Source organism: Miniopterus schreibersii (genome assembly GCF_964146895.1).
Source record: "Miniopterus schreibersii genome assembly, chromosome: 6".
Lineage (NCBI taxonomy): Eukaryota > Metazoa > Chordata > Mammalia > Chiroptera > Miniopteridae > Miniopterus > Miniopterus schreibersii.
In genome coordinates, this window is record NC_138107.1 from 87,001,647 (window position 1) to 87,023,306 (window position 21,660).

At 50.5% G+C, this 21,660-nt stretch overlaps 2 protein-coding genes across 3 annotated transcripts; both read left to right on the plus strand.

Moving 5' to 3' along the window:
• Positions 1–983: 983 nt before the first annotated feature.
• On the plus strand, positions 984–3,750 carry MRPL18 (mitochondrial ribosomal protein L18). Of its 2 annotated transcripts, none has more exons than XM_081140165.1 (4): positions 984–1,175; positions 1,452–1,638; positions 2,610–2,841; positions 3,385–3,750. In XM_081140165.1, exons 1-4 carry the CDS (start codon positions 1,109–1,111, stop codon positions 3,454–3,456), a joined length of 558 nt encoding a protein of 185 aa, XP_080996291.1. In that variant the 5' UTR covers positions 984–1,108; the 3' UTR covers positions 3,457–3,750. The 2 variants fall into 2 exon arrangements, with proteins under 2 accessions (XP_080996291.1, XP_080996292.1); XM_081140166.1 differs by having other exon boundaries at positions 1,024–1,175; positions 2,610–2,692; positions 3,385–3,731.
• A 1,780-nt stretch (positions 3,751–5,530) lies between these two features.
• PNLDC1 (PARN like ribonuclease domain containing exonuclease 1) lies at positions 5,531–20,816 on the plus strand (the record flags this gene model as incomplete). Its single annotated transcript, XM_081139441.1, has 19 exons — positions 5,531–5,759; positions 6,151–6,208; positions 6,489–6,562; positions 8,281–8,320; positions 8,888–9,011; positions 9,192–9,280; positions 10,733–10,881; positions 12,557–12,633; positions 12,808–12,951; positions 13,420–13,489; positions 15,012–15,097; positions 16,302–16,357; positions 17,199–17,263; positions 17,786–17,839; positions 18,260–18,302; positions 19,006–19,105; positions 19,417–19,592; positions 19,710–19,808; positions 20,753–20,816. The coding sequence occupies exons 1-19, from the start codon at positions 5,684–5,686 to the stop codon at positions 20,814–20,816; spliced, it is 1,644 nt and encodes a 547-aa protein (XP_080995567.1). The 5' UTR covers positions 5,531–5,683.
• Positions 20,817–21,660: the final 844 nt, after the last annotated feature.

Sequence of the window (21,660 nt, forward strand, 5' to 3'; positions counted from 1 at the left end):
GTGCAGGAAGTGAGGTGCGGAAGGGGGCGGGACCGGCACGTTCTACCAATTAGCGAATGAGAGGGGCGCGAAGGTAGAGCGGAAGTCAGCGTCTCGGGCCGTTGGTAGAAAGCGCTCCGCTGCGCGTGCGCGTTTGCACATTCTAGTGCCTTCTAGAAGGGGTGGTTCGCGGTGGGGTGGAGCTCGGAGCGTGAGGGGAGGGGAAGGGGCGGGCCGTCCTCGAGGCGGCGGAGCGGGGGGGGGGGTTCAGAGGGGCTGGTGCGGGTTGTTTTGTACCAGCGAGTTTGAACAGCTTTTCCGTTTTGTGGCACACCAAGAAGTATATTTTGCCGATATGACAAAAATAGGTATAGTTCTGGTTCATTCACACTGGGCAGTGTAAGCTGTCGTCACTTGACAGTGTAAGGGAAAAGAGGTCGGTGTCCCTGACGAGTCCGGGGTTGCATGTTTGAGAAATTCTTGCGGGCACCCGTGGCTTACGCGGTAAACGTTTTCCTCGTCCTCCTTTAGCGCAGGAACTGCCTTGGAGAGCACACAGCCGCGGCCTGGTTCCTGGGCTGCGCGTACGCTTGGGCCAGGCTGGGCCGGGCGAGGCTTCCCAGGGCCCGTCAGGAAAATGACAGGCGCCGCTTCTGAAGAGAAAACTGCATCACGCTCTGCCCGGTCTCTCCCGGTGCCCAGCAGGTGTGTGTGGCTTCACAGTCGGTCTAGGCTCTGCGACCACAGAGCCCAGTAAGGTAGCAAGAGGCTGCGGGCTCTTCGCGGGGCTCCGGCAAAAAGCCGATGGTAGTGAGTGCTCTGGAGCCGGTGCGCCTTTGCGGATTCCTAACCCCGCCCCCCCGACGCGCCCACCCCCTGGTGCGTTTCTGCGAGGTGGTTGGTCGGCTCAGGGCGGCTGGGTGCACCCCAGCGTAAGCGATGATTGGAGGAGCGGAGATAACAGGTTGTCTCCTTAGCCATTCAGCGGCAGGGAAGTCGTTAGTTCCGGGCGGAGGCGTCTGTGACCAGCGTGATCCTCAGGCTTTTTCCTGAGTTAATATGGCTGCGGCCAGTGAGCCGTGGGGTCGCGGGTGAGGGAAGGAGGCGAAGCTTTCCCTGGGCTTTGCCCATGATCCCCTCAGCGATGGCGCTTCGGTCACGGTCCTGGGAGTTGTTGACGGTTTGCAGGAACCCGGGTACTTAATCTTCCCGCTTCTCGGAGATTACTCCCTGGGGTGAAGTGCATGTGCAAGTCGTATTTTATTTTCAACATCGAAGGGTAAACGACCTAACAGCATTGTGACAGTCGTAAAAATTTAAGGACCGGGGTCTGAGATCAGGCCACGCTGTGGCCAAGCATACGTTTTGTTCCCCTTCCAGGGCGCAAAGACTGGGGGGGAGTGGATGGGAATGTTCCTGTCTTGTCCGTATTCGTCATTTTTAAAGATCCGTTTGGTGGTTTCCGTTCTTAGGACGTGGGGTCGCGGCGCTCTCCACCAGTTCCAAGACAGAGGTGGCGCCTGAAGTGGACCCTCTGGTAAATGAGGCTGTTGCCCCAGAGTTCACCAACAGGAACCCCCGGAACCTGGAGCTCCTTGCTGTGGCCAGGAAGGAGCGGGGCTGGGGGACAGTGTGGCCCTCCCGGGAGTTCTGGCACAGGTAACTAAGCCTGCTGGCTACTGACAGAGCAGCGCGCCGTGCCCTGCAGATTGCTTGCACCAGTCCATTCATACTGCTGGGGACTCTGTCCTGAGGAAGCGGAGGTGCGGTGGGCGGAGGAGGGGGTAGCGGAAGTGAGGGGGCGGAAACAAGGAGGTGTCACGGGGAACATTTAAAGAGGGTGATGGTTGAATGGGGGACTGGGTGCCTACTAGGACCCTCTGAGAGAGGAATAAGCCCAGTTATCTGCCAAGAAGAGCATTGCCGGCAGAAGAAACAGCAGCTAGGGTGGGTGTGAGCTTGGTTTGTTTGAAGATCTCTGTGGACAAAGGGGTGAATGGTGTAAGGTGAAAATGGAGAGGCAGGTAGGATACAGATCGTTAACTTGTAAATCAAAGTAAGCGCTTTAGACTTCGTTTCAGTGCAGTGAGAAACTATGAGAGGATTTAAAGTTTGAGCCTGAATTAAAGATCATTCTGGTTACTTTAGGGAGAATGCATTTTTAGAAGCGAGAAGATTAGTTAGGAGTCTGTTATAAAGATGGTTATTTACTGAACACTTTCTGTTTGCCAGGAACTATGTTAGCTGTTTTATATACATTTAAGTCTTTGATCCGTCTTACACTTATTTTGGTGTTAGCTGGAAAATAAAAGCATAGAGTAAGCTTATCTTTACCCAGTGTAGGGTCAGCAACTTAGCTCTAACTCCTCAAATCCTTTTTTGAAGTAGTTGCTGTGTAAATAAATCTCTGCTCTCAGAAGTACTAAGTTTCTCTTTGATATTTGAGGTTAAGTGAAGTGTTTGGTTTATTATTGAGGATATTCTCATAAGGGCAGAGGAAAAGTACCTTTCCCAAGTAAAATCCAGTTTAACTCTGTTGAAGTAAATGATCAAAATATTTAGGCATGTGTTCACCAGTGGTCGTTTATCTTTAGGAGTCTTTTATGATATTGTTCTCTTTTCTCATTTAGGCTGCGAGTTATAAGGACTCAGCATCACGTAGAAGCACTTGTTGAGCATCGCAATGGCCAGGTTGTGGTTTCTGCATCCACACGTGAATGGGCTATTAAAAAGCACCTTTACAGTACCAAAAACGTGGTGGCTTGTGAGAGTGTAGGACGAGTGCTGGCAGAACGATGCTTACAGGCAGGAATCAACTTCATGGTCTACCAACCAACTCCTTGGGAGGCAGCCTCAGACTCGGTATATTTGTTTTCATGTACTTATTTAAAAGGCATTGTGTTAATTCTTGACATTAGATACTAACATAATACTAATAGTTCCATACTTCAAGTTATTTTCATGTATCACACTCGGAGGTGAGTGTCCTGATGTGCATTACCTGGTTTCATTCTCACAGCAGCCCAAGGGCAGCACTAATGTTGCTGGTTCTGTGTATAAATACCCCGAGACTGGCTTGCCCAGAGAGTCGGGGGGGGGGGGAGTAGTTCAAACCCACAGCGACAAATTCCATAGCCACCATGCCGAACACTTTGATTACCTGTTCACATATTAACACACCATCTATATAATATTTAAAACAGCTTGATATCCTTGATGTTTCTACATTCTTTTTTCGTATCTATGTCATTAAGATCACCTTCTGAAAAACCAGGGTGGGTGGGAAGTTAGCGAAGAGCAAATCAGTAGTTCAGTTCTGTTTCTCCTGGGAAGTGGGCTGTTTATTGTCAGCTTACTTGTGGTGCTGATTTAATCTTTCCCTTTTTTTCTGGTCTTTAAAACCAGATGAAACGACTACAGAGTGCTCTGACAGAAGGGGGTGTGGTGCTACAGGAGCCTCGGAGAATTTATGAATGAAATAGATGCATTGTTTGGGACGTGTAAATATCAGGCTGTCAACTATTACATCCGTCAGAAGGGAGCATCTGGAAGAACAGCCAGCTTGGAAGTTTTATGCTGTAACGTAACTGTGGAGTGTTGGTAGCAGTTATGATCATCCCCTTCTCCCCTTGTGTGTGTGGGGCTAAAGTCTTCCCTTCTCTTGGACATGAGAGAAATGTCTGAGAAAAGCTGTCACCACTTGTAATTAACTTTTGAAGGACAAATTAAATGTTTATAAGTTAAAGAATAAAGGCATAGTATGAACTTTTATTTTCTGGTTATGCTAAATTTGTTCACTTTTTCAGCTCAGTCTGGCAAGAGTACACGTAAGAGGTTTATGCAAAGCACTTGTTACTATGTCTAACTCACAGTGGGTGATCCAAATGATAGCTGTTGCTATTCAGGGTGTGGAGGTGTTTTTTTAAATATGAAATATCAGTATCAATTTATTATAAGCAGTCTTAGTAATGTGGAGATAAAAGGGACAAATTCTAACCCCAGTTGGGCTCCTGGGTCCTAACAGGCAGAAGCAGATTTGAAAGAGTGAAGGAATTCAGTGAGGAACTGAAAATGGAGGTGGAAATGGGCAGGGTTAGCATACTCTGAATTTGCCATGAAGAAAAAATTTGTGAGATGGGAGATGAAGCTGCAAGTGCATTCAAGGTAACCTAAAGTTGAAGCTGGGGTAGATGGGAATCATGACAGTTCTCGCAAAGGAGTTGATTAAATCAAAGTAAGGTGTGAACCATTAATGGCTGTTGAAGATGAGAAGAGGGAGAACCTGTGAACAGCTAGGGTGGCTTCTAGAGCATTTTCCCTTTGAATATTAGACGTATAGCCAATTACATCCTATAGAAGTGAAAGAACATTACTACTGTCAATCTGGGTATTCAGTGTGTTTTTTAGAGATAACGTATTCACCAACATTTTTAAAAAGTATAACTGATTTGGAGAGGCTTTCGGAGTGCAATGGCTTAATCCCCTTTTGATCAATAAATACCCCAGTGCATTTAAAAAAATTTATTGATTGATTGATATTTAGAGAGAGACATTGATCTGCTGTTCCACCCACCTATGTATTCATTGGTGGTTCCCTGCATGTGCCCCGACCAGAGATTGAACCAGAAACCTTGGCGCATCCGGATGAGGATCCAACCAACCGAGTCACCCTGCCAGGGTCTCCCCAGTGGAGCATTTACAAATACATGTTCTATTTTCTTCCCTCACCTTAAAGAGTGATTGGAGCATCTCATTTTGAAGGCCATGGTTCTAGAAGGCTGTTCAAACAAGTCCAGAATTCAAGGAAGGAGGTAAAAAAGGCCATGGAGGGGAGTAGTGGCTTTGGAAATGATGATGACGAAATGGTTCACCTGCATCCTTTCCGTAGGCAGGGATTTTTTTTTTTCTGCAAGGAAAATGATTGTCCTAGGTATCTCTGCACCAAGGATTCCTTCAGTTTGGCAATTCTTGAGGCTTTGTATGGCGTGTGATAAAGGTATTAAAGACAGTGAGGGTGCAGCCCTGGCTGGGCAGCTCCGTTGGTGGGAGCATCGTCCCCTATGCCAAGGTTTTGGATTGGATCCGTCAGAGCACACGCAGGAGGCAACCAGTGATGCGTAAATAAGTGGAACCACAGATCGATGTTTCTTTCTCTAAAATCAATCAGTAAGTGGTGATGCAGACAAAGTAAAGTGAGGAAAAAATGGGGTGTGGGGAAACGGAGGGGGACAGGCCAGTACTGGCAAGGATGGCAGAGCTGGGGAGAAGCCTCTCAGGAAGCAGGCGAGGTGTGGGCCCCCCATCCCCGCGTCTGCTGAGGAGCCGCTCAGGCCTGGTTTTGCTCGTGCTCGGACCCCAATTCCCCCCCGCCCCCCGAACCCTGCTTTCCAGGTCTACGTAAAGGACGGGAAGAAGTTTGTCTCGACTAAAGAAAGGGCTGTGGAGCAAGGTAAACAAACGGGCTTCCATGGAAAAGGAAAGGCGGGTCTAAGCGACCCTGCCGTGGCCAACAAGGTTTAAAAGCAAACGCCTCTGAGCCCGGGGGGAGGCGCGCGGCCGGGACCCTGATCCTAGGGCTCCTGGGGCTGGTGTGGGCGCGGGGCGGCCCGTTTACCTGCGCGAGCCCTTTAAGGCCGGCGGCACGGAGGGGGCGCGTGGGAGCGCGTGGAGCGCGTGGCCGCACCGGGGCCGCGGCCGCGCAGCCATGGACGTGGGCGCCAACGAGTTCGAGCAGAGCCTGCCTCTGCTGCAGGAGCTTGTTCTGGGCGCGGACTTCGTGGGTAAGGCTCGGGGTTCCCGTTTGGGCTGGGAGAGCCCGCGGGGGTGTGGCGTGGGTGGGACAGGGCGGAGAGGGGAGGCCTGCCGGGACGGTCGCTAGGCCGTGGGAGGCTCAGCGAGGGCCCCTCCGAAGGACAGATTCCTGCTCGGCCTGGGCAGAGGGATATTGAGCGGCAGTTACCCCCTTGGCCCCTCAGTGGCCCAGGAGGAACCTATCCCACGGACCTGGGTGGCCTGGCTTGTCCTTGCCTTGGCTCCCTCCGTTTTCCCTTCTTGAACTCACCCGGCCTCCGGAGCAGTGTGAGCCGAGCTTGCCACCTGCAGCATTTACAGCATAGAGAGCAGTGGCAGCGGTGGCGCCGGGGACTCTCCTCTGTTTTGCTTTCCCGGCAGGTCTGGACATAGAGTTCACCGGCCTTCGCACTAACCTGTCCCGGTCCCAGCAGATCAGGTAAAGCTAAAACTGCCTTAGAGCTGAGCTAGGCGCTCACCTGTGCCCCCCTGGGTGGCATCCTGGCCATACCAGCATTGTTTCTCAGCAGGCACCTAAAGGCACTGGGCGGGCAGGACAACATTGTGGGGCGCTGGGGACCTGGCCTTTGTCCACTAAAGGCTAGTGGTGTTCGCCAGCTGTAACAGGGAAGAATGGTTGAGAGGTGCTGATCCAGTGTGGAGGCCGGGCACCTTGATGCCATCTCTGCCTCTGGAATGAGATGCCTGTTTTTTCACAGTCTTTTTGACTTGCCATCGGAGTGGTATCTAAAGACACGTCAGAGTGTTCAGCAGTTTACCATCTGTCAGATTGGTGAGTTTGATCTTCAGTTGTTTGTCATGAGTTACTAAGAGAGCTACTTTTATTGTCTTTATGTTTCTTATTGATCAAACAGCTGTGACGTCTATCAAAGAACCTAGCTATCATTTTGTGTGCTTGTTTGGTTTTGGTCGTATTATGCCTGTCGGACCTAACACTTTGGAACAGGCAGAGATTAATTTAGCAGCAATATTTCGATGCCTAAATAAATCAACATTAAGGTACCTTGTACTATCTTTCAAGGAGAAATGTGTATGATTTTTGTTCAGAGAAAACCGATGCAAACGATCACACTGCACACATGTTGTTCTGCATCCTTTGTTTTTCACTAATGGGGTTTAGAGGTCTCTCTGTATCAGCACACGCAGATCTCCTATTCATGTTGAACAGCTTTATTCCAAACTATGAATGTATCTATTGACTGTTTCCTAATGGTACATACTTTGGGTACCATTTGTGTGTGATAGAGCAAGGTAGCACTGACTGGCTTAGTATTTATACATTACTGCGCTCTCGTGAGTGTATGTGTTTGGGGTACTTGGAGCAGTGGAGCTGCAGAGTTAGAGTGTGTGTTAAAGCATTGCTGTGTTGCCTCCTACCCACCATCCACAAAGATTACAGTGACCCACTAACAGCAGTGAGTGTGCCAGTTTCCCTCACTCACGCTCGCTATTATGACTCTTAAATTTTTGTTGCCCACGTAGTAGAGGAATAAATGATGTAATTGTTATTCTGATTTACATTTTTAATACAGGGTCAACAAACTTTTTCTGTAAAGGCTGTACAATAAATATTTTAGGTTTTGCATTTGGTCTGTTACAACTACTCAATTTTGCCATTGGTGATGGGAAGTCAGCTATAGATAGTATAGGAATGAATGAGCATGGCTGTATTTCAATAAAACTTTATAAAACAGGCCTTGACAGGTTTTACCCTTGCTTTTCCTGTAAATGATGGTGAACATCTGTGTGTGTTTTGCTCTTTCCTTGTCTTTTGCTTATTCTCCGGGGGGGGTGGGGGGGGGTGGTTAAACTCGGTGATTGTAAGGCCTCTTTGAGAAGTGTGGGAAACACGTGTGTTTCTGTTGCTTGGAAACCTTTTTCACGTTGTGTATGGTATTTTTAACAATACAGACATTTTAAGTCAATTAAATATATAAATCTTCATGGTTTTGGGTGTTTCCTCTGGTTAGTTTTAAAACTATAAAAATGTCCAGTTAGCCCTAGCCAGTTTGGTTCAGTGGTTAGAGCGTTGGCCTGCGGACTGAAGGCTCGAGATCCGATTCTGGTCAAGGGCCCGGACCTCGGTTACAGGCTTGATCCCTGGCTCCGGTCGGGGCACGTGCGGGAGGAGCCCATCGATGTGTCTCTCTCACATTGATGTTTCCCTCTCCTTTCCCCTCTCTCTGAAAAGCAATGGAAAAATATCCTCAGGTAAGGGTTAACCAAGAAAAAAAAAGTCAATTTAATTTTACGGCTGTTTGAAGAACCATGCACAATTATGCTTTAGTGATTTCAGGTGAATCACAGGTCGACCGCGCTCGTGTTTTCAATGTATCTCCTCCTCTGCTTTTCTTTATTTTTTTTAAAAAGAGCTTATCTTCCTCTAAAGCCCTCCCAGTATTTCTGGGTGCAAAGTACTGTTCAAAATGCTTTGTTTAACTTCTGGTGGCTCTTCTTTGGTACTCATTCCCCCTACTGTCCTTCTTCTAGGATTGTCTGTGTTTTCCAGTATTGAAGGAGAGCCAAACAAGTATGTACCCAGACCTTTGCAGAACACCTGCCCCTCGCCAATTTCCCTTCTCCACCCGCTGCCCCCAGATTCTGCTCCAGGCTCTGAACCACTTTGGCCCTGGATGCCGCATGGTCTCCCCTGCTTCTGTGCCCTTCCCTTGCTCTCTCCCCTGCAGACTCCGGCTTGTCCTTCAAGTCTCTGGAAGCAACACCTTTCTGGGGGCCTCTCCTTACACCCTGCCCTGCACTTTCTGCGCTCCTTTCCCTGTTTCCTGAGTGGGCCTTCAGGGCAGCAGTGAGCACAGTGTTATACTGAGGGTGATGTAGCTCCCAGGCACCAACAGTCTGAAACAGTGCTGATGGCAGTCCTGCTGGGCTCAGGATAGGGGGGCAGATCCTGTTCTTCAAGGGCAGCGTCTCTGCCTCTTCTCATTGACCCCCAGGGCCAGCCATAGTACGGGGAACAGCCGACATGCAAATACTACTTTTCAAGTGAAAGGAAGAGCCCACTCTGAAGCCTGCTCTGAGCCAGAGTCTTAAAAATGGTTTTGGCTTTTTCTCCTTGTGTTTACTTTTTTGTTTATAGGTACGTAGCCCATTCATGTAATTTCTTTCTCTTCCCTACAACGTTTGGGATTTTGGACTCGGAATTCTCTTTCCAGGCTTCTAGTGTTCAGTTTTTGAATCAGTATGGCTTCGACTACAACAAGGTATGGCACTGGAAGAGGAAACGGGAGGTTTGAGAGGGCACCTGGTCCCAGGGGCCCCTGAGTCCCGCTTCCCTCCCCTTTCATGTCTGTGTGGAACCGGATAAGGGGGGTTTCTTTCCACTCTGCTCCCCAACACCGAGGATGACGCTACTAGACTCCCAGTTCTCTTCCTGTCTTTAGTTTCTCAAAAATGGAATCCCGTATATGAATGAAGAGCAGGAGAAGAAAATCCAGCACAGCATCCTGACCGGGAACTGGAGAGTCCGCAGGTAAAGCCCGCCCTCGGGGGGCTTGGGGGGGTTGCATCACTGCGGGAGTTCTTCCGCGTTTCCTGTGGGTGGGCATGCTCCCTCCAGAGTGTGGTGACCGGCCCCGTCCCCCTTAGCTGGGGTGGCCCCTGCTGCCTGTGCCCGGTCAAACAGAACCGCTCGAAGTGCCAGCGATGCCATTCCCACGCCTGAATGGAGAGACCGCTCACTGCACCGAGTGTGAGTTCAGTGCTTAAAGATGAAGGGAGTGGTTGAGCATCAACCTGTGAACCAGGAGGTAACAGAGTCCCTGTCCTGGCACATGCCCGGGTTGTGGGCTTGATCCCCAGCAGGGGGCATGCAGGAGGCGCCAATCAACAATTCCCTCTCATCACTGATGTTTCTGTCTCTCTCCCTCCTTCTCCCTTCCTCTCTCTGAAGTCAATAAAAACATTTAAAAAAAAAAAAGAAAGGAAAAAAGAAAAAGAACTGACTCTTAAATCGGTACTCACAGAAGCAGGAAGTGCACCCCCGCTGGGGGAGATGGCTCTGTCTGAGATGGTATGTTGGCCTCACTGTGGTCCTAGGAAGTTTTCAGGGGCACGTCACGGATAACCTTGACCGTGCAGTTCACATGCCTCACCTCTTGTGCTTGATCCTGCTGTGTCCCCCGAGGGCAAGGTGTCTGCCTCTTTCCTTTTGGCCCCAGTGCCAGGTGTCATCCTTGAGATCTTGTCCTCCTGTAGAGCGGGGGCAGGGGTGAGGTGGTGGGTGAGTGGCAGCACTGTGTGGTGGAAGGGACAGGCTGCCAGGTCCCGTTGCCTGGTTTTGAACAAGTTACTTAAGCTCTCTGGGCTTCAGATTCATGCCTTTGTCTGGCTCAGGATGGGCTTAGCTCCTGTTCTACGCCCCATCAGGAAAGGGGTTAAATTAGACAGCATTTTGCTCTGCAAGGTGATCATTATTTGGTCCAGATCATGATCTTATGTCATGTTGGAGTTTTTTGCTTTAAAAAAATTTTTTTTAATCCTTGTTTGTGGTTTTCACATAAAAATGTAGCTTTTTGTAAGGGAAAGAGCAATTTGAATTTTTAGCGTTCTGTTTTCAGATGTCGGTGAAGTCTTTCGGTGTCTCAGGATACCGACACCTGAGAAGATGCTCTCCCCAGAGCTCCCGTCTGGTCCTCCTCGGCCAGGTGGCACCTTTTCACCTCCGAAAGCTGAGTTAGGGAGACGGGCCGGCTGTTAGTGTGCAGGGCCGGCTAGTTGCCAGCTCCCCCGTCGGTGCTAGCACAGCGGGAGGCACGGGGCGTTCTCCCATCGACATATGGGGGGACAGGCCAGGGCCTGGCTTCCTGTTGCAGAACGAGACTTGGAAAATAAATAGTCTTTTCTGGGTACGTTTTCTTGCCAGGATCACAATGTTAACACTGGAGGCCTCAGGAGCCACGCCCACGCTAACATCATCTTACAGTTCCGGGGGTTTTCTCCAGTATTTCCACTCTCGTGTGCCCATTTTCAGTTCTCTGGATAAAGACCAAATGAAGGTGGTGATTGATGAGGTGACGCGGTGGCTGAACCTGGCAGAGGAAGGCGACTGGATGACTCTCCCTGGTATCGCCGGTAGGCAGGAGACGTTGGCCTGGTCACTACACACACCCTCTCCTTCCACGGGGCCTGGGCATTCGCTCAGCAGACGCTTGGTCCTTGTGGTGAGAGAGTCCTGACCTGCATTCAGAAATTGAAGGCTTTTGGACCTATCCTGAATTTTGAGGTTGAGAAAGTGAAGTTCTATTCAGAGTCATCCTTTGGTCCCAATCCTGAGTGCCCCCTGCACTTGTATTTACTTTTGTTAATCCCTGAATTTCCCCCCTACAGTGCCATGCTAAATTGCAATGAACATGCCCTAGATTAGTGGTCCTCAGCCCTGGTCTGTGGACCCCTGGGGTCTCTCAGCCCTTTTCCGGGGGGTCCATGAGGTTGAAAGTGTCAGAATATCACTCAGCTATCAATTGCCATTGTCGCTGTGCCACCTGCGCTGATGGTATTGAAGCACCGGTGGGTGAACCTGTCATCACCTGGGCACAGATTAAGGTGTGGCGTCAACGTGCCAGTAGTCAGTATATTCTGTCACCAGTTACTCTCAGTTAAAAAAAAATCCAATTTTGCCCTGGCCAGTGTGGTTGGAGCGTTGTCCCATACACTGAAGGATTGCGGGTTTGATTCTTGGTCAGGGCACATACCTAAGTAGGTTTCAGGTTTGGTCTCCGGTTGGGGCTCATGTGAGAGGCAATTGATTGATGCTTCTCTCTTTCCTCCCCCTCTAAAAATCAATGAACATATCCTTAAGTGAGGATTAAAAAAATCAATTTTTACTTAACATTTTCCTTGTTGAAAAAGTAATAATTCTTAATTTTATTAAATCTCAACCATTGCTCATCTTTTTAAATAATTCTGTGTCAAAATGAGTATGTAGAAAAGTAAGTGTACATAAAACATTGCAGCTGCCCACCAAACTGCGTGGTTGTCTTGAGGGAAAAATCGTGCGTTTTGGAGTTGAGAACTGAATCAGCTGCTTTTATTTATTTATTTTTTTAATGGAATATTATTTTTACTTAAAGGAACTGACTGCAGTTATTTTGACTTGGGTATTTTCAACCATTTTGCCAAATGAAAAAAAGCGAGCCTGCCCTTCAGGGAGAATGACTCAATATTCGCGAGTGATAAACGAGCCTTCAGTCAAAACTGGAGCTTTGGGAAACTCGAGTCTGCCGCCACAGGCTTGACAGCTTCGCAGCACCGAGACCTTTCTGATGAGGCCTGTGGCATACTTACAGGCGTCTTTTGTTGCTGTTCTACAGTGAAATGTGTAGACATTGGAAGATCTGTGTAGCTCGGCAAACCAGTGTTTTCCAAATAGCCAGTGTGTGATGCTACAAAACCCTGGGTAAAGCAGAATGGGCTTATTATTTGAAAAGAAAACTTTACAATTTTGAGTTTAATGTATAGCTTTAATTTCTAATACAGTGACTATTGATAGCTATAATTCACACACAAAAAGACCCTTTGGGGCCCTCAGTCGAAAAGGGGCCCTGAGATAAACTGCTGCCCTAGATCGTTGCCACGACACGCTGCGCCGTCCCTGCCGCGTGGGCTCCTGGGCGTCGGCACACCCGGGAGCTGCTTTTCCGTCTGACCCGTCTCCCAGCTTCTGCTTCTCTCGGGCCTCTCGAGGGGAAGGTGGATGCCGGCCCAGGGTGGCGGGGTTCTGTGCAAGCCTTGTGTTTCCCTGCCGCAGGCTTCCAGGCCTTCGAGGTGCAGCTGGTCCTGAGGCAGGCCCTCCCTGACATCTGGACGGTGCTGGGCGACCAAGGGGTGAGTTCTCACCTGGAGCCGGCGCCTTAGCCACTCCATCCTCTCTCTCGTCCGGCCACATCTGGCCTCTGTGATCCGAGTCTCTGTGTCTCCCCCCCCCCCCCCCTTTTGCGATGACGAGCCGCATCCTTGGCAGCAGCCTTCCCGGGACTCAGGGAGCCTGTCTCGTTCCAGGTGATGGTGAAGAAGGTGAGCAGGCAGCATCGCTGGTACCTCCAGAACACCTCCTGCGATCGAGAGAGCCGCTGGAGGGAGAAGATTCTTCTCTCTGCGAGGGGCTTCTCTGTGTTTTTCCAGATGCTGGTGAAAGCCCAGAAGGTAGGAAGATCTCTGTTTTCTTGGTCCGTAGCAGTCTTTTGTATTTCTGGCCGTAACACTGGTGGGACCTCCAACGGTGAAAATTCCTTAAAATAAGTGATTCCTCCTTGTTGATAGCTGGCTGTTCGGGTCTAACTTGCTTTCACCAAATCATGATGGGTTAATTTGAGGAGAGACCGTCCATATGAATTGTTGTTATTTCTTTGCTCCTTTCAGGCATTTCAATACTAACTACTGGGGAAGTGAGTGTTTATCTGCTTCCCAGTGTGGCTCCTACTCACTGCTTTCCTTCTTTTCTGGGATTTAAACACTTGGGCTACTTTTCAGGGGTGGGGGTGAGGGGATGGATTCCCACTTGGTCAGAATTGCTGTGGGTTCTAAAACTGCACCCTTTGCAGGAGACGATTAGTCTGTAGGTGTCTGTTTCTATTATTAAAGTTCTGTTTCCCTTCCTGTTGATCCAAGTAGCCCTTAGTGGGACACAATATGATGATGGACCTGCTGCATCTGCACGAGAAGTTCTTCCGACCTCTCCCAGGTAGGGTGCGCCTGACAGTCTCCCTCCTTTGCTCTTAGTTCACACCTGGAAGGGGATTGGCCCCGAATCCTGCTCGCACAGGAGCCCTGCGTGCACGCCCCTCCCCAGGGTCTGCGTGCTTCTGCAGGGGTTGGCACCTCTGTGCTGGTTTCCATACCCCAGAGTAGAGACCAGGGGACATTCTCAGGGAAGAAAGCTCGAGTCTGGATTGATGCTCCTCCCCCGTTACAGAGGGTGCTCAGTCTCACTGTATGAAACTTGGCAGAGTCAGAAACGGTGAAGGAGACAAACCCCCTGTAATCTCAGCCCTAGTCCTGACACTTGGCCTTTCCTGTTCTGAGTTCTTACATGTTTGATCACATAACACATTTGATGTTGTATTTGGCATTTGTTTTTCACTTACTGAAAGTGTTTACTGTGTCATTATCCTATAAATGTGATTGTAATGGCTGTGTGGCCCTGCCGTACAGCTGTCCCATACTTTTCCACATGGACACCTTGTTGGACGTACAGCAGCAGGTTATGTGTGTTCTCAAGTGAGTTATATTAACACACCTCTGCTCCGTTTCCTTGCCTATACAGCGAGGGTGTTCATAGTACCCATATCCCAGGGTTGTTTGGGATTAACTGAACTAATAAATATACAGAGAACACTTGTCTAGATCGAAAGGGGGGGTGAGGAGGTTCTAGGAGAGATTTCCCCAAGAAATGAATGGACAAAACACGTCAATTGGAGCATATTGAGAACTGGAGAACGGGGGGTTGATTAATAATAATAAGCCCTCACTAAAAAACTAAGCAGAGAGCACAATGCAAGTCCTGGGAGAACAAGCTGTATAGGAAAGTCAGAGTCGCTGGAGAGCGGCCCCTTGTGGCCCCTGGCAGCCAGCATGCATCGGGCTGTGATGAGGGGCGCTGGCCGTGGGTGGGAGGCAGTTACGGTTTTACACAGGGGGGGTCAGTAGTTAAGTGGCTGAGCCTGGGGAAGCCACCTGCCAGGTAAATGTGTTGTTTAGAGAGATGGGAGCGACACCAACAGAAAAAGAAGGGAAGGCAGTTGCCTTCTTGCCTTCAGGGAGCAGGAAATGGGAGGTGGTGAGAGGAGCAGAGCAGGCGGTTTAAAAATTGTTATCAGGGCACTTTACTCTCATTATAATGATTTCTAGTTCATTTTTCTGTGAACAGTCATTTACAAGTGATGATTTCATATTTGATTCCCAGTAACCCCCCTTTCCCCTTTTTCCATTGGCTAGAACTTTGCAAACTGCGTGAACCAATGTTGGCAATGGCAATATCCCGAATGTACTGGAAAACCATGTGGCTTTTACTGTTACAAACGGTGGTGGCAGGTTGGGTTGAGATTTAGAATCCTTAACCACTAGTAATAAGGATGTTTTCGGTTCCTTTTTTGTTTTATTTGTTAACCAGTTGGTGACGAGCTAGGTTGAAGAACTTCCCATTTTACCAACAAACTCACTTTTGTGACATACCCACTTCTGACCCTCTGGGTCTTTCCCTTCAGAAAGCTACAATCAGTTTAAGCTGAATATCCACAGCCTTTTTCCTGTCCTCATTGACACTAAGAATGTGACGAAGGACATATGGAAGGTGAGGAATGACGTTGCTTTAGGTTACGGGATGCTTTGTCCCAGTGACTCATCTCTCTCTCTCTCTCTCTCTCTCTCTCTCTCTCTCTCTCTCAAAAAATTGTTCCTCGAACCGTGCTCTCGTATATTACAACCAGCCTCAGTTTCCTTTTTGGTTTTGGCCCCTCTGGATGATACCAGCGTATATATAATTTTTTTCCCTCCCTCATTCACGTTCCCATGTTTGGACTTACTTGTGTATAGTTGTTTAGATGGGGCAGCAGAACTTGTTCTAGAGCTGACTCGTACCTAGTATTTGCAACATGTAAAGAGCATGGGGGGGGGCCCTCTTAAAACATTGTGAGAAAATATCTTTACTGAGCCTTAAGGTCCTGGGTTTTCAACCCTGACAGCCCATCAGAATCACCTGGGAACTAAGTCCCAACACCTGGACCCTACCGGCAGCTTCTCCGGGTCGGAGGGGAGGGCTGGGATTTCCGAAGCTCCCAGGGGACTTCTGTTGTGCATTTGTGGGGAAGCACCCAATTGGTTTAAATGCTGCTTAGACGTTAAACTGAGGCGCAAAGAAAGAGGAATTGGACCAGTGTTTTTAAGCCTTAAGGTGATCACTTAAAGTTAATGGTTCCATAAGGGAGCCACAAAAATGAGCCTGGCAGGTACATCTTTGCCTGGAGACGCACTCTTTTCGTGCTTCACATGTTTCAGCTCTGACAGTGTTCTGTGACGCTGCTTGTCTCCGGGTAACTGTCCTGGGGCAGAGGGAAGGGTGTGGGGCTGATCTCAGGGAACCGGTGCTGCTGCTTTCCACACAAGATGAGACGGACTCTTGGACGCCCGACCCTGCACTGCCCGAGGCCCTCTGTCCTTAGCATGCCTGGTGTTCTACATGTGTGTCCTTGGCCTGGGTCTGTGGAGTCCTGTGTTTCTAGAACTTCTTAAACACTTGTCTTTAAAGGAAGATAGTATGGGCTGTGTTTGTGGCAGCTTTTTCTAGCTTGGGTTATTGGGTCCCTTATAGGAACCCAATCCAAGGACACTAGCCACCGTGGCAATCTAATTAGTAATCAGGAGAGGTATGTTTGGAGAGAGGTATGGGAGTTGACGTTCCCCAGGTCATTTGAGTGGCCACTTGCTAGCACCTGAAGCAGAACGTCAGCAAAAGCAAACACCCTTCATTCTCCCTAATTTGTTTTCCATAATTATAGGAACTGAATTTCCCAAGGGTTTCAAATCTTTCCGAAGTTTATGAAGTCCTAAACAGGTGAGGAAGCTTTTGTTTGGAGCTGCCTCTAGAGCAGGCTTCTCAGTCGGGCGATTTTGCTCCCCAGGACAGGTTGGCAATGTCAAGACAGTTAGAGCTGGGGGTGCCACTGCGGGAGTGAGGCCAGGACACCCAGGACACCCAACACAGAGCTCTCCAGCCCAAAATGCTGGTGGTGCTGAGGCTGAGAAACTGTTCTAGAGGGGCGGGGCCTGGTAAAAATGCCTACAGCTGTTTAATGACGTGCTATTTTCTGTGGGCCAGGGTTTTGTGTTTCTTTTGATCTGTTTCTGATTATTGGAGTGATGAGCTCCATGAGAACTGGGTGGTTTTGTTTGTTTTGTTTTTCTTTGGAACGCTGAGGTTTCTCTTGGTGCCTAAAGCAGTGCAAGACGTAATAGGTGCACATTAAACACTTGCATGAATGAGTGATGCCAATACCTGGGTGAGTCTCTGACCTTTGGTGTGCCCTGTTCAGGCCTCAGGTGCTGCACATGTAGCATGCGGATGCGATCATCTCTCTGTTTGTCCTTGAGACCACTGGACAGCCAGCCCTTGGGCAGAACCGGCATCGAGTTCACATTGGTGCCTGGGCTTGGGTTAAGCTTCCCATAGATGCTCAGAACCACTGGTCGGTTCAGCTTTGTGCCCGCTGCTCTCTCACCCATCCAGTTGCCTAGTTACCAAGGCCTTATTTACCCAGGCCTAGATTTTTTTTTTCCCTTTAAAGGTGCCCCAGTACTGAGAACATTTTTATTTATGTTCACTTAAGAGCGTGAGGGGAGACCCAGAGGGACTATTCTTGGTAAACAGTCTTTGTCCTGTTTCTCTTCTGCAACAGTGACTTGAATCCCACCAAAAATTCTGGGCCAGTGATTATTCACGCCAGCGAGTGTGAGAAATACGGTAAGTGCCCAAGAGCGCCCACTCCTCACAGTGGGCGAGGTGCTGAGGGGCCAGAGCTGGGGCCGGGTCTCCCTGGGGCCCAGGAGTGTGCACGGGGCGGCTGGGGCTTTCTCCACCGGTGTCCTGTCCTGTGCTGCCTGTCACCCCCTCGCTCGAAAGGAGCCATCCTGGAGGCATCGAGGTCCTGGGCCAGGGTGGGGGGTGTCTGCTCCCCTTGGCCATGGTGAGTAGTCTGTTGGGAGGCTCTCGGCTTTCTGCTTCCTCCCCCTGTGGGTGCTCCTGCCGCCCTGGGGAGGACCGAGGTGAGGATGGGGTGTGGGTGGGAGACGGGTGCACGCGGCTCTGGAAGAAGGGCGGTTGGAGGTTGTGTGTGCACAGCCAGTGCGAGTGGAACCCGGACCTGGGTGGGGACAGCGGTGTGTTCACAGCCCACGGGGTGCGATGCCAGGGTAGGGGAGAGACTCCTTTTCCAGGTGTGTTCTAATCGCTGCTTGACTCTCTCCTGCTTCTGGAATGCCTCAGTGGAGACAAAGTACCCCCACGAAGCAGCCTACGACGCCTTCCTCTGCGGATCAGGTGAGTCACTGTTCCTTTAAAAGGAGACTCATGTTTGCCCTGTGCAGTTTTGCTCAGTGGTTAGACCATCGGCCCTCAGACTGAAGGGTCTCTGGTTCGATTCCGGCACATACCTCGGTTGCAGGTTCGATCCCCAGCCCTGGTTGGGAGGCAGCCATTTGATGTGTCTCTCTCCGATGCTTCTCTCTCTCCTCCCCCCTCCTCCGTCTCTTCCACTCTCTCTCAAAGTCAATGGAAAAAATATCCTCTGGTCAGGATTAAAAAAAAAAAATTAAAAGGAGATTCATGTTTAATTTGTGATAGTGCATGCCGTCCCACGCACTCCCGGGTGGGTTGCACATGATGGAAGTAACATGTGCGTTTGCACGTTTTGATACAGTGATGATCAGGTTGAGCTACATTTCTGGCTTTTCCCCCCAGTTCTTTTGAAAGTGGCTCACTTGCTCCTGTGGAGAGTGCACGGGTGAGTGTCCCTTCTTTCCTCCTGCGATTCGCCCCCCTCCCCGCTGACCTCCGGGCTCCCTTGGCTCTCCCAAAGAACGGAGGGCGCAGAAAGTCACTACGTAAATGCAGTCCCTGGCCAGCGGCAAGGCAGCTAACAGCAGCAGAGGCCCTCAGTGCCATGGCCCCTGGGCCTACGGCCTTTATTCCTTTCAACCCTCACCACCTAAAACCCTCCCAGGTTTAGAGAAGCTCCGGAGTGGCCCAGGCCCGCCCACCTCCAAAGCCTGAGCCTCCTTACAGCCTGTGCTCGGGTGTGGTCTCTCTGGATGGAGGCAGGGCTGGTAGCAGGACAAGGGGGTGGGACAAGGGACTGAGGGTTGGCCATGTGGAGTCGAGGGATGATCACTGGACCATCTTCTGAACAGTGGCCTCTCGCTAATTCTCTGAGCTCTGTTGCTAATGTTTATCAGTGGAGGGATTGCCACCAAACTGTCACCAACAGATGGTGACCACTGGAAGCTCCGCTTCGGTGTGGGCCATGGAGGGACCTTTATGAGGTTGGTCAGTGGGGGAAGCACACCGACCTGAGCCTCAGGAATTGTGAGGGAGGAAAGGAGAGTCGTCCGAGGCAGCCCTTCCCCTGATCTGCCCGGGGATCTTAGCCCCGGCCCAGGGTGGGTGCGTGCCTGCCTGAGTGCTTCGGGTTCTCTCTGTCCGTGTAGAGCTGGCTCCATACCTGAGCCTTCCTTCCCCCTGTACCTTGACGTGCTGGCCCCCTACGTGAACCAGGTGAATCTGATCCGAGCTGGGGTCCCTAAGATCGTGAGTAGCCTTCGCTTAGCTCCTTCTCCTGTTCAGAGGCTGTGCTGAGAGGCAGCCTGGTCCTCTGGAATATCTCGGGGGTTCTGATAACTACCAAACTCAGAGTTGAAGGGGGTGCTCATGCTCCACCAAACTGGTTATTTTTTCTTGTCTTTCTGCCAAAACCAACATGGACCCTCTCTTTCCTTCCGTCTCCCCTCCCTCCAACCCCAGATGGAGCCCTTCCTAGCTTCTCTCTCAGGATTTTCAGACTGGGGGGTCATCAGTAGGAATGGTGGAAACTTTCTTCGGCTCTTCTTCCTGTCTTCCAGAACTTTTCTGGTCCAGATTACCCCAGTATCCGACCTCCCATCCTCCTGCTCAGCGTCAGGAGGTGGCCTGGGGTCAGCGAGCAGCAGGTCTACCGCGAGTTCCACAGTCTCTGCAAATTCGATGTCCGGCGACTCACGCGCAACCAGTTCCTGCTCTTGACCAATAAGTTCAAGGAGTAGGTGCCCTGGTTCTCAGCTGTCCCGTCCCTTGTCCTCCCGGCCACCCTATCTCTTTGCCCACAGCCACTTGGCTGCCGCTCACGTGCCTGACCTGAGCACCCTTCCTTTGGCAGCGCTCGGAGCATCCTGAAGGAGTACAGGGGCCACCCCACCCTGCAGGTCTCCCTCTATCGGTACTGGAGGCACTCCCCGGACATCAACTGCTTGTTGCAGTAAGTGACCAGGACTGAGGCTGCTTGCCACACTGTCCTGTGGTCCCCATTTGGTCTGCGTGGAGCGCAGTTCGGTAGCTGGTGTGTGCTGTAAAGGAGTCGTCGACGAGGGTAGTGAACTGAACGTGATTCAGTAACGTTTGACATGTCGGCTCCTGTTCTCAGGGAGCTTGCACTGTAGTGGGAAGTATCTATAAGTAATCGAGTGAACTGCATCATCTATTAGGTGACAGGTGCTTATTAACAAGAAGAGCAATTCAGGAGGTGGGAGTGGAGGGGCAGGGGTGGGGATGAAGGAGAAGATGGGAGGCCCAGTGTCCAGGCAGAGGGGCCACAAGGCAGAGGCCCTCGGGTGGGAGGTGCCTGGGCAGCCAGAAGGCCACAGTGCCAGGAGTGAACAAGTAAGGAGATGAGACTAGAGTCATAAGTGGGTCCCAACCGCATGGAGGGCCATGGGTAAGAACTGGGGGAGAAACTGCAGACCGTGGGGGGTTTGAGCAGAGCCGTGCTGCGTGGCTCTGTTGAGACAGGAGACAGACGGGGCGGGGGTGGCGGATGCAAGGCGGGAGGAAGTTTGGAAGCTGGATTACCCGGTCACAGTTTGCTCATGGCTTGGACTGCTTGGGGGCACAGTGGGGGCAGTGGAGGTGCTGTCACTGACCGACTGGAGCAAAGTCAAGTTTGAGTCCAGAGCTTTTAGCCAGAGCATCTGGAAAGACCCGGGGCAGTCCTTTTCCCTGTGTCAGCCTCTGATGGAACTCGCTAGGAAGAGTGACTGCTCTGTGTCCCAGAGCCATTCTCACCTGGAGAGGCGGCAGCTCGCTGGGACAGGCGGGAGGAAAAGGAACATTTGCTGAGCAAAGTCAGGAAGCCAGAGGGGCGAGCCTGTGGGGCGCACGGCCCAGCTGAGCCCCCTGGCCGCCGACCCACGTCTTGCCTTGCAGAGTCTGCGGCGTAGTTACGGCCTGGGCGCTTGCCGCGCTCCTCCTGGGCCGGCCTAGCCCCTGACGCCCTAGCCGCCTGCGGTTCGCCCTCTCCGCCCTTTCCAGGAGGCCGGCCTGCTTTTGTTCCTGTGACTTGTATTCTACTTGCAGGCGGATCTGTCTGGTCATTGTGAGGAATTTTGTTATATTTTGAACGAAAAATCCTGTAAATATTATCAATGATAAAGAAACCTTTGGGTGGCTCTCCCGGGAGCATGCCCTTCCCTTTCCCCTTCCCCTCTTCCTCCCCCAGGCTGTTACTTTACCCTTCTCTCTGTCCCCCTAAGCTCCAAGGGCCCTCTTGCCTCTGTAACTTGTTTCCTGAGCCCATTTCTTCTATAGCTTACTTCTACCTCTGTGACTTTCTAAATAAACTCATAAAAAAAATTAAAAAAAAAGAGCCCTGGCCGGTGTGGCTCAGTTGGTTGGGTGTGTCCAGTGCACCAAAACATTGCTGGTTGATTCCCGGTCAGGGCACATGCCCGACTGTGAGCTTGATCCCCAGTAGAGGGCGTGCAGGAGGCAGCCGATTGATGTTTCACTCTGGCACTGATGTTTCCATCTCTCCCTTTCCCTCTCTCTAAAAATCAATAAAAATATTTTTTTAAAATACTGAGCTATCTTGATATAGTACCGCATTTAAGAATCCTGATCAGATAAATGCATTCATTTACTCGTTTCATCATCAGTGTAGCTTATAAAGAAAGAAAGAGAAAGAGAAGGGAAGGAGGGAAGGAGGGAAGGAGGGAAGGAGGGAAGGAGGGAAAGAAGGAAGGGAGGAAGGAAGGAAGGAAGGAAGGAAGGAAGGAAGGAAGGAAGGAGTGAAGGTCTAATCAAATATTAGTTTGCCATATATAAGGTCTTAATTT